This window comes from Chelonia mydas, chromosome 10 (assembly GCF_015237465.2).
Source record: "Chelonia mydas isolate rCheMyd1 chromosome 10, rCheMyd1.pri.v2, whole genome shotgun sequence".
Lineage (NCBI taxonomy): Eukaryota > Metazoa > Chordata > Testudines > Cheloniidae > Chelonia > Chelonia mydas.
In genome coordinates, this window is record NC_051250.2 from 21030131 (window position 1) to 21048531 (window position 18401).

Consider the following 18401-nt stretch of genomic DNA (forward strand, 5'->3'; position numbering starts at 1 on the left):
ATAAAATCAGTAACTACAGAATTCAATATGGTTTACTCCCAAAACTGTAAATCAACCAAGATTCAGTGGAAACTCACCCTAGGTTTTGCTTAAAAACACATCCCTGCTTTGCTGAAAGATTCAGAAATGCTGGAGAACTCTGCCCAGGTAGAGAGTTTCATCATGAAAGTTTCATATAGCTCTATTGCAAAACTGACAGACAGACAGAAAGAAAGAAAAAGAAAGGTGTGAGGTCCAGCTAAGGCTTTAAATTTACATTTTCCTTGCTATTGCTCAACATGGCTATCATTTTTTAAAGTAACAACTATTGGAACTAATTTTGTAACAGTTAAGATTTAAGAAGCCACCTGACTTCAGTTCAGAGCAGTGGTGACTAAAAGATTCTTTGAAATTGTAGCTGTTAATAAAAAGATCAAAGGAAAACTATACTTGCAAAAACAACTATAATAGTATTGCTGTGAGTTTAGCTCTCATTTTAATCAATACCATTCAGACTAAGTGCCTGAGGGTCAAATTCTTCTCTCGGAAGCAATGGGGTAAATCTGGAGTGACTCCACTTATGGAACAGAGCAAAATCAACCCTATTTCAGCATATTGTGTCTGAATTACATAAACTGTGCTGATAGATCTGAACTGAGGCTTCTGTGTCCTTGTGCAGGTCCCCACAGCAGGACAATCGGTAACATTTGTAACCGACTAGGCCAGTGTTTCCTAAATGGTGGGTTCCAACCCACTAGTGGCTTGAGGGAAGGTACTAGATGGGTTACCATATTCTGGGCCAGATTAACCCATCTCTGGTCCCTAAACAAACATTCTTCTCTTGGCCTAGGGTGGAGGGGAAGCCTTGGAAGTGGGGTGTGGTGGGATGGAGAGCAAGCTCAACCCACACTCACCCTGCAGTAGCAGCTCCTGTCTGATGGGGCTGGGCCCAGCTCCCTCTCCAGGCCACACTAAGTGACACTGTGACCCTGTGCACCAGGTTGCAATGCCCACAGTGAAGAGCCAGGCCCAGCCCTGTGGGACAGGAGCCATCACTGTGAGGTGAGCTCGCTCTCCAACCCTCCTCTTTCCAAGGCCTCCCCGCTGCAATGGGCTGGGAATAGGTTTGCAGTGCCAGAGCAGAAGATGCATATATGTAATGGTAGGTCGTAAAAGAAGAACCCGTAGTTGGTGGGTCACCTTAGTAAAAAGTTTGGGAATCAGTGAACTATGGCAGTCAGACGTTTACACTTTTAACAAAAGTGCACAACAGGTGTCCTGAAAACAAAAAGGCCCTTGAAATCATAAGTTAAACTGAAGTTTAACACTTAGTCAAATTTTAGGACTGATGTGACAAAATTGCATGGTAAGGAATTGTCCTTGCCCTGTGAGTGTAAGAACAAATTTGTTGTTATCTGACTATGGACTGAAAAAGCTAACATAAATACATGTTTGTGGAAACAAAAGTACATTTTTAGTCATTGAAACATGTTCTGGGAACACTTTTTATTTGAGCCACAGAACTTAACATTTAAAAGATTTGTTCATGCATAAAAGGATTGCTACAAACTTTTGGTGCAATAAAGTTTTTTCTTTATTTATATGCTAGAGATGCACTAAGCTATCTAATGAAAATATAATCAGATCTAGGTCACTGAAGAAGGGAAGGAACAAGCACTTTTTAATAGAAACCTGGAAATGTCTCTTATGTTAACTGTAGTAAACTTACTCTGCAGTCCATTTAGTCCCCATTGAAGTCAGTGGGAGTTTTTTTCAGGCAGGATAGCAGGATTGGATTGTTAATTTGTATTTCAAATGGTAATTTTTTTTGCCTATACCCTAATATGCAGGGAAGGTTATCAGAAAACTGAGAAAAATATGTTCAAACTCTATTAATTTATGAAATAAATATTTTGTAATTGGCATTGACTTTTTTAAGTGAAACTCATCCCATGATTTGGCAGGTAATTTACTTCCCAGTTGTAGATGCCATGCAAGGATAAGTGTTAATATTCACTGTGAAAGGAGAGAGAGAGATCATTATGAAACAGATTTCAAATTACAGTATACCCATTGGCTGGAATTTTCAAAGGAGCCTAAGGGAACTGGGTGCCTAATTCCCTTATGTACCTTGGAAAACCTAACCCATTGTCATGCGCTTAGAGCAGGGAAGTGGAAATCTTTTTATTTTGTTCTCAGATTTTCACTCACTATTTGACACTGAGCGAGTAACAACCTCGCTGTGCTTAAATTTTGCCCTTTATAAAGTCTGATGTGAGGCGTGATGCATTGCTGTCCATCAACAGATTTCAAACCTCTGGCAAAAGCTACTTTTTAATTCAACACAGTGCAGCATTCATAGAATCATAGAATATCAGGGTTGGAAGGGACCTCAGGAGGTCATCTAGTCCAACCCCCCCGCTCAAAGCAGGACCATTCCCCAATTAAATCATCCCAGACAGGGCTTTGTCAAGCCTGACCTTAAAAACTTCTAAGTAAGGAGAGTCTACCACCTCCCTAGGTAACGCATTCCAGTGTTCTACCACCCTCCTAGTGAAAAAGTTTTTCCTAATATCCAACCTAAACCTCCCCCACTGCAACTTGAGACCATTACTCCTTGTTCTGTCCTCTTCTACCACTGAGAATAGTCTAGAACCATCCTCTCTGGAACCACCTCTCAGGTAGTTGAAAGCAGCTATCAAATCCCCCCTCATTCTTCTCTTCTGCAGACTAAACAATCCCAGTTCCCTCAGCCTCTCCTCATAAGTTATGTGTTCCAGACCCCTAATCATTTTTGTTGCCCTTCGCTGGACTCTCTCCAATTTCTCCACATCCTTCTTGTAGTGTGGGGCCCAAAACTGGACACAGTACTCCAGATGAGGCCTCACCAGTGTCGAATAGAGGGGGACGATCACCTCCCTCGATCTGCTCGCTATGCCCCTACTTATACATCCCAAAATGCCATTGGCCTTCTTGGCAACAAGGGCACACTGCTGACTCATATCCAGCTTCTCGTCCACTGTCACCCCTAGGTCCTTTTCCGCAGAACTGCTGCCTAGCCATTCGGTCCCTAATCTGTAGCGGTGCATTGGGTTCTTCCGTCCTAAGTGCAGGACCCTGCACTTATCCTTATTGAATCTCATCAGATTTCTTTTGGCCCAACCCTCCAATTTGTCTAGGTCCCTCTGTATCCTATCCCTGCCCTCCAGTGTATCTACCACTCCTCCTTATTTGCTTCCAGGAAGCCAGAGTCTCTTGATTATGATAAATCTGTATTCAATGCACTGGTTTCCTAACATTGGTTGCAACTGATATATATTTGTAATTTATTAATCTCAAAATAGTATACAATGTCTGTAGCCAGTATGCTTGGATTGGTAAATAAGGATGACACCACTGCATTACTTTGTAAAATAAAATTTTTAACACTGTAATTTAAAATTATGTAAACCTATGTGGCCTATTATAAAAATACCTTTTGAAAAGAAGTTGTTTTACATGTCCACAGAGAGAAACCTGCCTGATCTTACAAAGTGTTTGGAAAAGAATAAGAAAAAAAAATACCAGAAATAATTAGCCCCTTTAGTGTTTATAGTTCTTGGAACATGTTCAGAAGAGGGGCACTTCTGCTTCTGGACATGTGGATAGTCTCAACCTCCAGTGATTTGCTACCTACCCAGCAAGGTGCAATGGAAAATCTCATGCATTATGTCTGGTGCCTGAGGAGTTAATCAAATTCTGTCTCAGAATTACCAGCCAAGCAGCAGACTTCACTGTCTGCAGTGGGTGCAGAGAACATTGCGGAGACTGCAGGCTCTAGTTAACAAGTCTAATTACATTCATATTCTCAAATATTCCTACTGTATTTCAAAACCAAACATTCTCTGGCCTCTTGAGCATTTCAAAAGCTGTCATAAAAGTAATCAATAGAACAGGAGAAGAGCTTGGGCCTACATATTTATGTTTAATAATTTCTCATCACATGAAAGTAGCATTTTATTTTATTGGAAAACAGAATGCAGTCTTGTGTCTGGAGGTGGACAAGCTCCTTTCAAACAGCATCTGTGGAGGAGAAGAATGATTTGATGTGTCTTTTTATGCTTGGTCTCTCTCCAGATCAGCATGAGAAATGAGTAAACTGATAAAGTGGTACAGTATGTTAGAAGAGGAATAACAGAGCTACATAAGTAGGATTACCAGCCCTGTGAGACTCATTTACATCCAATTCTGAGCATTATATATTAGTTGCTTACCCAACATCCCTATCACTAATAAGGATCACAGAAAATAATCTGTGGCCACAATATGCTATCTTTCTTTGCAGACTATTACAAATAAACTGGTGGGAGAGAAAAGGCAGAGTAGAAAATGCCGGGGGGGGGGGGGGGGGGATGGGGGAGGAGGGGAAATCAATCTTTTGTAGTTCATGGGCTGAATTCTTGGTTCTTGCCAAGCTGTGCTCAGTACAATAATGGAAATGGAGGGAGGCAAAGGTGACTTTAAGCCACTTTTCACTTTCTGTATTCTCAGTCTAGCTCACGACTGCTCTAACTTGTGCTCAGCTGCAACAAAGCCAGCAAGAAGCCATTCCACAGATGAGAACAGCTGGTGAGCAGTGAGCTGCCACAGCCATACTTCCTCCCTTGGGCAACACTGTGCACGTAAAGACATATCCTATCCTCCTTTTCTTCTACAACCATTGTTTGAAAGGAGCTTGTCTACTTCCAGACATGAGACTGCATTCTGGTTTCCAGATCCCCCTGTGCCAGACAATTACAAAGGTGGGCCAACCAGAACTGTTATACTGGCTGCATGCTGTATGGGGAACCCCTGCATGCCCAAACGCTGTTCTCTGGGTATTAGTTCTATCTGCCTGGACGTAAAAAAGAATTGAGCCCTATTTCTTGAAGTTATTTTTAAAGTTCATCCCACTGAACTCAGTGAAGCTGAACCAAACTGTAATTTGGTCCACATGTTTCTTTTCCCCCAGCATAGGAAACTTTAAGTTACTATAGGGTTGATCCTTTGCAGAATTAATTCTGCATTAGTTTTCACATGAACTCTGGTAAAAGCCCCTAAAAAGAACAGAACTCAAGTAGTTTGGCAGCTTCTAAACACATTGTTTTAGCTTCAGCTCAGACAAGTAAACAGAGGCAGTCACAATATTTAACACTAGATCAAGTTGACTGTGTTATAGCAACTCACAGTAACATATAAGCCAAGGCAGGATTTGAATATCTCCTTCGGCTCCTCACTATTAAATCTTCCCTTAAGCCATTTTATGGGGACTTTCCAACTTCTTTACTTGGAGAGGTATGCAAGGTTTCCCATCTTAAGGTTTGATAGCTGTGAGTAACTACACAATAGCTGAAATCAAAGCCCAAGAGCTATCATTATGTTTATGGGTACACTAAGAGAGGAAGAATGGTGAAGTGGTTAGGGCACTGAGGACCCAGGAGACAGAGATTCAATTCCCTGCTCTGCCACAGACTTCCTGTGTGACCTTGGTCACATAGCCTCTCTCATTTCCCTACCACACAGGGGCGTTGTGAGGATAAATACATTACAGACAATGAGACATTCAAATACTACAGTGGTGGGGGCAATAGAAGTACCATAGATTACCCTAAATTTAAGGGTAAAAATCTTACAAAAATGTTGAACTGTCAAAATTCATCTAATTAACCATTAATATTGGAAACAGAAAAAGCAAAGGGTTGACTCTCAGAATTAAAGCTCTTATTGTACATAGTCATTATGCGATTCTGAGATTCCAATTCTTTTCTCTCTCTCTCGGCTAATATGACAGTGATATCTTTAAATCCTATTTTACTGACTTGCATACAAAATATACTCAATACAAATGAATTTATAGGGCCTTTCATCTGAGAGCTCAATGAACTCTACAAATAGCAATTAATCCTAGTAACACCTCTGAAGAGGTAGTTAAGGATTAACAGCCCATTTTAGAGCTGGGGAAATGCAGACATGAAAAGGTTAAGTGATTTCCCAAGATCATGTAGCAAGTCAGTGGCAGAATCTGGAGCAAAATCCCAGATCTCCTGGAACCCTATTGTGTGCACAAAAGTAAACAAGACCTTTACAGTGATAGGTTAAAATAAAGAACCCACCCAGGTACACTCAACAGGCAGTTTTCAAAGATGATTGCACAAGCATCCATATACTGTGTACATGCTTTATTTTTTCGCTTGATATGAAATCACTTCTCATCCTTCTCCCTGCCCCCCACTCCCCTCGAGAAAGGGGAGGGCTAGAAAACTCTAAATAGTGAATGTGTTTCTGCAACAGATTAGCATCAGGTGTTGGCATGTTAGGGGTAGCATGGTTGGGTTGCAGTTATAATATATTTGGAAATATTCAGTGACTCTCAGTTTCATGCTTCTGCCCTGTTGATGTGCACATTTTGAGGTGGAGAGCTATAACATGCAGGAATATTGGCCTCTTTAAGAGTTGCCAACAGATTTTTTACACTATTTATCCTCCTTTTTTGGTCTGTGTTTATTGAGGCAGGTTTCTTTGTTGTTGTTGTTTTTTAAAGAAGCCTACTTTAAACAGATGGAAAATGGGATTTACAAGACTAGCTTTGAACGTCAATGTCTTTCACTGTGCAATCAAACACACTGCTGACATGTCACAGTTATACACAGCATTAACAGCTGAAAATGGGATTTTGAGGGACGCAGGGATGGCTCTGTATCCATAATACATTTATCCCAAGGTGCATTCATGCATCTACTATATTTAGGTAGTTTTTAAGCTGATTTAGATGTACAACAATCAAATTGGAAAAAGAACAGTTCAGTCATATTAAGCTGTGATGTCTTATGTACAGAGTCACAGTAGAAAAGTGTGAACCATTTAAATGGCTACCCCTGCAACCCCACTCCACCAAGTGTCAAACCCTCCCATGGTAAAATGAACAGAAGGATAATAATCCATGGGAGCTTTAGAGGGAAGGGATTGGGGGTGCAGATAAAGAAAGAGGTACAACCTCCAAAATTTGAAGAATCTAAGTATGTGAAGGTAAAGGAAGTTCCAACCTACAGATCTAAGATTAGCTGCAAGTTCACTGGCTCTCCCACCCTTAGCAGCACATGAACATCCTATTGTTCCACAGGGAGTACATAGCAGATAAACTAGCAGAAGTACCCAGGGGACCGTGCTTCACAGAGTGACTTCCCAGTGATATCTCTGACCTATGAAGCCTCAACTGCAAAGAGGTATCCAGATGGGGTTTTGACAGGCTCTGGAAAATAGGAAGAGCAGTCCCCCTTCCAAAGGTTTAGGAGATTAATTTTTACTCTGTTTTGGTCCCCTTTACACCTCATAGCAGAGGGTCCATGAACTCCTAGGCACCATAAATCCATGCATGGATTTGAATGAGAAGAAGGACAAGTTTACACCATAACTGTATCTTAAGTAAACCAGAAAGAGTTAATCATTTAATATAACAGGAGGATTATTCATATAGGCCTCACATTCTTAGCCAACTTAGGGCTTGATTGTGCTACGTAGGAACCACACGACCCCAGGTACAGCATGACCACTGCTGCAGTACTTCAGGGAGTGCAGCATACCCTCCTATCTCCACCCAGCAGGTTCTGAACGCCAGCGCATGTGTTAAGAGACGGCGTCAAGGACCTCTCTCTCCTTGTCCTCCTTGAGTACCTTGCATCTAATGGTGTATGGAAAGGAGTAGCCCCTGTACTTCTCTAGTGTGGGGATTACAATTGTGTCTGGCTGTCATGCATACTGTAATGGGGTCAGCACCCGCCTCTCAGGCGTGCCTCCTTTTCTCTGGCCGATATGCCTGCAATCACAGTCTTTTTCATGGGGCGGCATCCACCTCTCGCAGGCGGCCCCCCTTTGATTGGTTGGGTGTGAGCATGCTTTTGTTTTTAGTTCTTTCAATGAGGTGGCACCCACCTCTCATGAGCACCCCCTGGCTAATGGGTCTCTTGGTGGGTCTTCAGTGACTCAGCCCTCCGACCGAACCGTCTACACTGTCCCCCCCCTTCCACGGTATACAGTCGCAAGTTCTTATCATGAACCTGGTATGGGACCAAAGCTCTTAGGCTTCTTCCCAGAGGCACTGCCTTCTTCAACCACCCAGCCGGGGCCCATCTCGGAACCTGCAGCTGGTGATGTTTCAGTAGGGTTCCCTGAGCTCACTCTTCAACAAGACCAACAGGGCCCATCTTGGTACCCTCACCTGGTCAGGCCAAGTCCTGGACTCAGCCTGCCCACACTGACCTTTTCAGGGTCCTGCTGCTACTCTCTCCAGCCAGCCAGGCACATGGTCTTCAGAAGCCTTCACTGGGCTTCAGTCCTGTCTGCGGTGAACTTTCCACAGTGAGCTGTCTGCAGTACTGCTGCACTTTCAGCCAGCCAATCACCCAGTCTTCACTCTTCGAGCTCCAGCCAGCAACTGAACTTCTCTGCTCTGCTGCTTGTCTAATATAGGGCCTTTCTGGATTGGCTGCTCCATCAGCCACTCTAGGCTGGCTGGAGGACTTCTTGCTGCTCTTTTCAGGGGCAGGATGATGCAGGGCTAAGAGGCCTCCAGCAGGGGGCCTCTGGACTTAGTTCATCCTGCCACATGCCTCCCCCTTCAGACAGGCTTGGGGCAGTGGTCTTTTCTCATGCCCGCATTAGTCAGGGCGTACTCCACTTGGGCTACCTCTCCCTCTGGCTCTCTTCAGCCTCTGCCTCTGCCCAATAAATAATTAAAATCTTGCTGGTTTTCCGCAGCTGCCTTTGGCTCTGGCCCTCCTTTGGCCTCTGCCTCTGGCTTCATTGTCTTACTGCTTTTGCCTCCACCTCTGGCTCCCTTTGGGATCTGACTCTGGTTTCGCTGTTTTGTTGCTGTGTCTGCCTCTGGCCCTTCTACGGCCTCTGTCTCTTCCATTGGTCCTACTACCTCTGGCTCTGGCCCTCTTTTGGCCTCTACCTCTGGGGGAAATAAACACGGGGAAATAGTTTTACTTTGTGTAATGACACATCCACTCCCAGTCTGATGTGATTAGGCAGAGCCAGAGCCAGAAGAGTACCCAGAAGTTACCTACTACAGGACAGGCCCAACAAAGAAAATAACAGAACGCCACTAGGCAACACCTTCAGCCCCCAACTAAAACCTCTCCGGCGCATCATCAAGGATCTACAACCTATCCTGAAGGACAACCCATCACTCTCACAGATCTTGGGAGACAGGCCAGTCCTTGCTTACAGACAGCCCCCCAACCTGAAGCAAACACTCACCAGCAGCCACATACCACACAACAAAAACACTAACCCAGGAACCTATCCTTGCAACAAAGACCGTTGCCAACTGTGTCCACATATCTATTCAGGGGACACCATCATAGGGCCTAATCACATCAGCCACACTATCAGAGGCTCGTTCACCTGCACATCCACCAATGTGATATATGCCGTCATGTGCCAGCAATGCCCCTCTGCCATGTACATTGGTCAAACTGGACAGTCTCTACGTAAAAGAATAAATGGACACAAATCAGACATCAAGAATTATAACATTCAAAAACCAGTTGGAGAACACTTCAATCTCTTTGGTCACTCGATTACAGACCTAAAAGTGGCAATTCTTCAACAAAAAAACTTCAAAAACAGACTCCAATGAGAGGCAGCTGAATTGGAATTAATTTGCAGACTGGACACAATTAACTTAGGCTTGAATAAAGCCTGGGAGTGGATGTGTCATTACACAAAGTAAAACTCTCTCCCCCCACTGTTCCTCACACGTTCTTCTGAACTGCTGGAAATGGCCCACCTTGATTATCGCTACAAAAAGTTCCCCCCGCCCTCCTGCTGGTAATAGCTCACCTTACCTGATCACTCTCGTTACAGTGTGTATGGTAACACCCATTGTTTCATGTTCTCTGTATATATAAAATCTCCCCACTGTATTTTCTACTGCATGCATCCGATGAAGTGAGCTGCAGCTCATGAAAGCTTATGCTCAAATAAATTTGTTAGTCTCTAAAGTGCCACAAATACTCCTTTTCTTTTTGCGGATACAGACTAACATGGCTGCTACTCTGAAACAAAAATATAAGGGAGATTTTAGTGACCACACAGCACCAACAAAAATTAATGCTTCATGACAGGGCTAAAATCCATCACCAATGGGCATATTCATACACTGGAATCATTTATATTGACAACCCCTTTTCTTAAAATTGGCTACAAAGTTCACACTCCACAAAATACACTCCTACTGTATGTGTGAGACTGCATAGGAACCTTGATAATAACTTTCCATACAAAAAAGAACCCTTATGTATAATTTAATAAAAATCAGATTTGGTATTTTTGCTTTTTCAAAATGAAGCTGACATGTAGTATGTTTGTTAATAGTGACAAAGGTTTATCAGATGGTAAGTAATGAAAATGCGATCCACTTGACACACAGTGGAAATAAATATGAAGGATTTTTAATAAAAAACGCAAACCCAATATGATTTGAACACAATATCTTTTGAACTTTATAAACACAGACATTTTATGTATTAGGGTGGAAACTCTACAATTAAACAGATCTGGGAATTTATAGATGTTAAATTAGCTTTTAAGAAATTATGTTGCTCTACAAATATTATAGAAATACAATATTTTAGTATTAGCCACAGAGGTAAGAAGAAAATATGTTTCCCTAACTTGTTTCAAGATTCTCCTTTACCTTGGGCATGTTATGTAATCCCTCCATGCCTCCATTTTCCTACCTGTAAGATGGGTTCAATAATACCTAAATCTGACAGGTAAAGAGAATTCCAGTTTTCTCTGTAATTAGAGCTGGTCAAAAGTTGGTTTCCATCCCACAGGAAATTCTATAATTTCAAAATCTGGTTTCTGGATTGGGGCAGAAAGTTGAAATCTGGGAATATTTCTCAAAATGAAATATTCTAAAAATATTTCATTTCAACTTTATTGAAACATCTCATTTCAATAATATCAAAATGTTTCATCTCAACTTCATTGTTTTTACTTTTACATTTTATTACAACAGAAGTCTAAACAAAATGTGAAAATTTCGACATTGAGCCATTCCTGAAAAAGTGTTTTTTGATTATGCTGAATCAGCATTTTCTGATGGTAAATTGTTCTGTTACACAATTTGCAACCAACACTACTCTAATTCTAATTTCTTCTTTCTAATTGCTCATAAATTTCTCAAATAAATTCTTTGGGGGTGAAATTTTGTGTGTTTGGTTTCAGCCCGAAGGTGAATAGTCTTTGGAAAAGTTTGAGCAAAAGTTATTCAGCTATTTTTGAGGTATTCAAGTGTGAGTGGGAGGAAGAGGGCATAATACACATTTTTCCCATATACGTAGGCACCCTCATTTCAGCATTTCTTCACTATCAAGAGATGCTATCAACACTGATCATATTGATAGTGAGAGGATGAACTAGAAGATTAAATATAGACAGAAATTTCATAGTATTTAACATAGTAGGGAAGAACGAAAGTACAATCACGTCTCTTCCTTCAAAGACATTCTAGAAAGCTTTCAAAATGGGATAAATGACAGAATGAACTGAGAAATGAGAGAAAGAATTTAAGCTTTCAAAATAGGATAGGAATTAAATGGTAACTGTAGCATAAACTGGGAGAGTCCTACAGCTTTGCAGATCTCACAGCATAAAGAACATCCGTGACAACTCTAAATTTTGTCAAAAGCTGAACCAACAGTAATTTTCAGGTGCCTTTGAATTTTTCATACTGAATAGCAGAAGCTATCTTCAGACGCGTGCCCTGATGAAAGAAAACCAAGAAGCAAGAATGCTTGGCAGCTTCCTAAGGCTTCTTTGCAAAATCAAAGTGTTAGGCACATGTGGGAATCTCTCAGCGGACAGCCATGAGTGATTTGATTAGTACAGGTTCAAATGCCAACTTTCCCATGCTATCACAGCAGCCTAAAGCAAATCAAATGCAGCCATTCCCCAGAGCTGCCAATTTCACCCATTTACTTCTCACCGGCTAACTTTTGCAAATTGAACTTTACTGTTGTTACCTTGGTTCTCAGATTTCCAGCCATTAGTTCTGTAAAACTCTAGAAAGTCTCACTTGATTTAGTTAGCTGAAATACTTAATAAAATGGAACTGTATTTGCAGAATCTATTTATTTATTTATTTATTTGGCCTTCGAGCTCAACCAATAAAATAGCTACACATTTTACACAGAATACATATAACTTGTATAGAGCAAAATAAAACCACCCGACACCTCATATTCACAGCACTTTCTAGGCTTTGCTCTCCCCATCTCTAGTTTTCACAATGGGAGCCTGTTTTATATTAAACAATTGAACTATTAAGGCTACAATGGTAACACAATTTACTGTTGTGTGAGAACATTTATCTTAATATATCTAGAGATCTGAGTAATACATCTTGTATCTGACAGAAGTCTGAATGCAGGCAGTGCTCCAGCATGAAAGATATGGCCAACAAAAAGAGTATGAAGAAAAAGAAATCAAGGAATTAAGGTTGGCTCTTTGGGGCATTGCTTACTTAGCCAAGGGAAGATCTGGAAGTGGGTAGTATTAACCTTGGAACACTCCACTAGAATTACACCTAAAACTGGAGCTCAGAAAACTGTTCACAGAACATATTTATTCAGGGCCAGATTTCTGATAACCATTGCTCTAGTTTAGAAACCCGTTCCTTCACAAGTCCTACTACTGACTTAAGTGGAAGTACTAATGAAGTTAAGGTACTATTCATTGTGAATAAGTCTATTGCAATCTGGCACTCAATGACGTTAACGTCTTTTTTTTTTTCAATTCATTCATTATTTACAAATAGATACAGATTTTATTAATTTGATAAGTATTATTTAGTGAATGGCCTTTACAAACATTTTCAGCCAACAGATTGCTCATAAATTATGTGTCATGATTATTACTTGGATCATTTACTATTCCTAATTGATTACTTATGTTGTGATTGATCACCTAAGACATTGCCTACGTGACAGAAGTTGCCCCAGTTTAACTACATAGATCTAGCTAAATGGATCCAAACCCATACTTTAACCCATATTTAAATCAGTTTATCTTAATCTGGTAATTTTCCAATGAAAATTAAATAAATTTAAACATGGAATAAACTGACGTTGTGTGTCTACATTGGGAGTTTGAACCTGTTTAATTAGATTGATTTAAAATTGTTTAAACTGGTGGGACTTTTCTCATATAGACAAGGCCTAAGTCATATGGTAGTGATTCCTGCTCCCTGACTGGCTACCTCAAAGCTACCAATATGGCCACACAAATGTATCTGGTGTGCTCAGGCAAATACATATTTGCAAATAAATACTTGCTAGCACAAGTTTTCATGAGAAGCTAATAAGAGGGGCTGTGTATCCCATCACTGTGAAACTGCAGGGGTTTTTTTTTTCTTCCAAACAAATACTGATGAACACTGCAATAAATAGGACTATCCATATTTAGACTGACAACAGTCATTCAAAAACAAAGTAGATGTAATTTCCTGGCTGTTTAGATCACAGATTTGTAAAAGGAAGAAAACTCTAGCAAGTCTTCTTTGTAATATATTACAGCTTTATCAGTAATTGCATTGGCACATCGTGTATTGAAATTAGAACAGGCTATTATCTACATTCTGTGTTTTAATTAAAAGGGAAGACAAATTCTTTACTGCACCTGTACATTATAGAAAGCATTCAGTTGCCAATTAAGAGAGAGACAGATGGAGATAGGTAAGGTATGTAAAGCCTAATTTTACAGCATACTCTCCTTCCTAAGCAATTTCAGTTCATCTGAGGGAAAATACATCTTCAGTGATGAAATCTACAATCTAAAAAGAAAACCCAATTGTACGGCCATTACACAGATAATGTCCTGAGATGATGAGCAGCAACCATTGTGGGTAAAATCTACCCCTGTGCAGAGGGCCCGCACAAGCAGGATGCACCATTTAAGTCCTAATGAAGCCTTATTTTGAGGATGGATTGCCTTCATGCTGGCCCTCTGCACAGGGGTAAATTTCACTTTCTGAATTAAAGTTCCATACTGTTTAGGCTAAATTCAGGATTAGTGATGTTTAGGAATAGAGCACAACAGAATCTGTACCAATAGCAAAGGTGCAAAAAAAAATGGCATGGCAGCTGAGGAAGCATGCAACATGGTAGAAGCAGATGTCGGGCTTTACAGCAAGAGGGGTGTCTAAGGGACTTGCAGAGGCTGAGCAGGTTTTAGCTTCAATGAAAGGGGGTATAATTTGTTAAGGCACACCCAGAGCTGGTGCAAAGGATGGTTGGGCAAAGTCAAACCTGCCCTCTTTAGGGGAACATATGGCGCTGCAAAGTACCCATTCATGGCAGTAAGCACATTCTGCAGAGTCCAAACAACCTCCATTAAAGATATGTTTTCAAAGATGATGGGGGCAAGTGCCTCTGACTGTGTATTGAAATAAAAAAGGTGGTATCCATTACATTGCAACATCCATGCTACTCATTGTAACCACAGCTTTGCTATAGTCCCTTTGCTTAGTTTGTCACTAGCACCCTGTCTAAATATTTGTATTTTGCTGATATTCCTCTATAATGAAATGGTATGCCACATGCAGTTTTTAGGAATGATGCTCAGAGAATTTAACAGGATTTGAGTTAATTTAGTGCTCATGAAAGTGAGGAACCCAAAGCATTTGGTTCCATTGCTTCCTAGCACAGCTGTACCAAATGCATCTCATCTCTGCCTACAGCAGCCTCTCTTGAGCAGTGTATGCCATTTGTGCTGAATTGTGACAAATGGTTTTGTAGTTTTGCTATGTGCACAAACAACGAACACTACAGATAGCTCCCCAGGGTCAGTCTGCTCCTGATCGAATTCACCATTTACAAAGCAACAGGTAGAGCATCCTCTGCAAATGGAGGAGGGGAAAAACTGGTAAATCTGGGAGGTTAGGGAGGGGGAGATCAGAAGGGAAATGCCATGTCTGCCATACTGTCTCTCTGCCCCTGGGATCCCATAAAAGATTCTTCTCTCTAGCTCTGAGAGGATGTACTTCCATGGTACTTTGAGGGCCGGACTGAGGTAGAGCCAGGGACCCACCCACTACTATCAACAGCATCATCCTTGCTGACCCCTTATCCAAGTGGAACTTCATGTACTGTAGTTTGAATTAGTATAGATTCCTGCTAGATCCCCTCTGTGAGTACTACTACAGGGGTTCTCTGTGAAAGCTCTGTTACCTAAGCATCATCGTAGTGAACACCTCCTCCTCTGCAGGACTAGGGCTTCCCTTCATGAATCGCTGGGATTCATGGAGTTGGGAGACTTCACCTCCGCCAGTTCCCCAACTCCCTTCCTTTGTGAGGATGATTTGGTAAATTCTGCAAGGTTAGTCATGGAGAGTTTTCAGGTTACCTCTCTGTGGGATGGGCAATTTTGGTCCAGAGTCTCAAGATGTGGAAAGACAACAGCTTTTTTTTTTTTTTTTTTTAAATAAAGGGATACCAAACAACATACACAGTGAGAATGCTGCCTGGGTGATGCCTGCAGAGCCAGGTATATTTAGAGCTTGATCCAGAGCCCACTAAAGTCAATGGAAAGACTCGCATTGAGTTCTATGAGCTTTGGCACAGACCCATAATGAGAATTAAAAATTGGTGTCTTTTGATTTTCAAAAATGTATGGGATAGGTGGACATTTGCATGGCCAGTTTAAATCCGTTGAAATATTATATTGAAGCCACTAACACCTGGGCTGCTGCTATCCATAAAGAGCTAAGGAAAAGATCATTGAATCTTCCTACCAAAACCATGTTAAGAAGGGATTTTTATTCCCATCTGGAAAGATTTGTTTTTCTAGCTGATCTAGATGTAATCATAAATGATGGACTATAAACTCTGCATTGATGTTTAATATTTTCCTGCACTCAACTGACCTTTTCTTTTTTTCCCTCCTCTTTTTGAAATCAAACAGCTGACAAGGTCAATGATGACTTCTATTCCAAACGCCGACACCTTGCAGAACTGGCTGCCAAGGGGAGCCTGCCACTGCACCCAGTGCGCAGAGAGGAAGACAGAACGTACACACCTGACAATGGCACGACCAGACAGAATGGGCAGAAATCCAAAGTCTCAAAGATGCACACACACCCCTTAGCTTACAACTCCAACTTCAAAACCTGGGACCCCAGTGTCCAGTCCCTCCGACGGCAGACATATGCAAACAAGGGGAAGCACAGCACAGGAGAACCAGCAGCAAGTGACCCACTGACAACTCGGAACCAGCACTATCTGCCCCCACAGCCATATTTCATAACCAACAGCAAGACAGAAGTGACTGTTTGAGATTGCTTTTGAGAAAAAAAGATCCCTTAAAAACAAAAACACACACATAAATAACTGAAAGAGGCAAAAAAAAATGATATCAAGAAAGAAAGGAACTTCCACTTGGACATTCCTGCTATGAAGCCAATTGTAAGGCAAAGAGTGGGTTAATACCATTCAGCAATACACTGAAGGTTGAATTAGAAACACCATTTGTATTTCACACTGGAAAACAAACCCTTGTGACTAATTTTTTTTTACTTGAAACTGAAATCCATGATGAGAAGTAGCACAATCTAGAGAAACTTTATGTCTGCTTAAACCATTTACACTATGTTCCCGCCTTGAGACAGAGAGCCAGTGAGAGAGAACAATATACTGTAATACAGTGTTTTGGTCAGGAATTTTGTATAAATTCTAATAATAATAATAATCACTAGACCTGTGAAAACCCAAGTGCAAATAACTTGGTACCAGCCCTAACATTATTGTACTTTCATGTCATCACTATATGAAGCGCAAAAAAAAAAAAACCACACAACCCAATAAAATAAAAAAGACAAAAGACTCTTTCATGTGAATCCAACGAAGACTGTTACAATTAAAAGCATATGGAAACTTTCTGGCCGGCAGAGAGTCGAGAAGGACAACAACAAACACAACAAACTTATTTTAGTTTATTTTTGGTTTCGTTTTAAGGTTTTTTGAACCTCCAAAATAAGAGACATCATATGACAGAATGTGGGGTGAGGGGTGCGGGAAGGCGGGGGCAGGGTCAGAAAACCACTCCCCCCTCAGTCCTGTTTTCCAGGCAGAAGGTAACAACTCTCACTTTGCGGACTGTCAAGACTTTTTCTTCACCTGAATGTTTTGCCTATATTCAACTGCTTCGGACTGAAAATAAATAAGCGTGGGTGGTGCCTTTACTGTATTGCTATTGTTCAATGACAGTCTTGTTTCTCAAAGTGAAACCCGTGTTCTTTTAAGCTTATTTCCTCATGTTTTATTAAAGTATTAGAAGGGTTCCACCCCCATCAGCCTCTCTGCCCTCTTTTGTTGTCAAGAATGAAAATTCATGTTTCACCTCCGTGTAGTGGTTGCAAGGTCAGGAATATTTAGTTAGCCCCTCATTCCCGATGGTAAACCATAATTTTCCTACCTAAAATCTCCTATAGTCTTTCATCCTGTATTTGCTTTTAGGCACAGTAGTTCTCCTTCGAAGTTCAATTAAATGTTACATGGCATATTGTCTTTTCTCGTTTGCTTTTTGTTAGTGGTGTGCCCCCTCTTGGTGGGCTATTTGATAAAGGGGACTACTGCACTAGCCTCAGACATCACAAGGGTCTGTCTGGGTTTAAAATCAGACTCATGGTCTCGCCTTACCGTGGTTCTGATGACTTGGATACATTTTTCATATCAATAAAACCACTCCAGAATTTGGCACAGTTAGCAGCCTGGCAGTCCTGGAATGGTAAAATGTGTGCACATCAGCAGTGAAGTGAATAATTGTTGTGAGACTAAGACTGTGTGGCAACAGCCTGAAACACCAGGCAGTGCAATCTGTATTTCACTTTCAGCATGCACTAAAATCCCTTCCCTCCCAAAAAAGAAGTCATTTGGCCAAGTCATAAACTAACCATCCCAATACAATTTATATTGTCACTGGCTGTCAATTCTCTTTAAGATTAGTTTCATAATGTATCAGGACATGATTGGCTCCATGAGTCTGAGAACCGTATGCTGTAAAGTGAATCAAAAGTGGGATTTCTTAACTGTATTCAGCTGATTCAGGCAGTATTTCTTCTTAGATTTTTGCAAGGATGCAAGAGCAGAGAAGTTTTAAAGAGGCTAACGTAACAGGACAGATCACTTATCCAGCCATCTCAGAACTGATTTGCATCCTGACAATACAGGCATCACTCTATAAGTGTGCTTCTAAATTGTATAATCATCTATTTTAAGCCTATGAGAAGTAGACAAAGCCCATGGACTAATCCTTTGCACACACTCCAAGTTCTCCAGTATCTCACTTCATTCCTTTAACCTTTATTGCCTTCACAACTGGCTAACTTAATTTGACCC

At 41.1% G+C, this 18401-nt stretch overlaps 1 protein-coding gene across 2 annotated transcripts in view; it reads left to right on the top strand.

The window, feature by feature from the left end:
- Positions 1-16920, top strand: part of SHISA9 (shisa family member 9) — a 240197-nt gene extending 223277 nt beyond the window's left edge. For both annotated transcript variants that reach the window (XM_007058154.4, XM_037911481.2), the window contains one exon: positions 15970-16920. In XM_007058154.4, the coding sequence (XP_007058216.3) occupies positions 15970-16340 (371 nt within the window). In that variant the 3' untranslated portion in view covers positions 16341-16920. The remainder of the gene's footprint in view (positions 1-15969) is intronic.
- The last annotated feature ends 1481 nt before the right edge of the window (positions 16921-18401 follow it).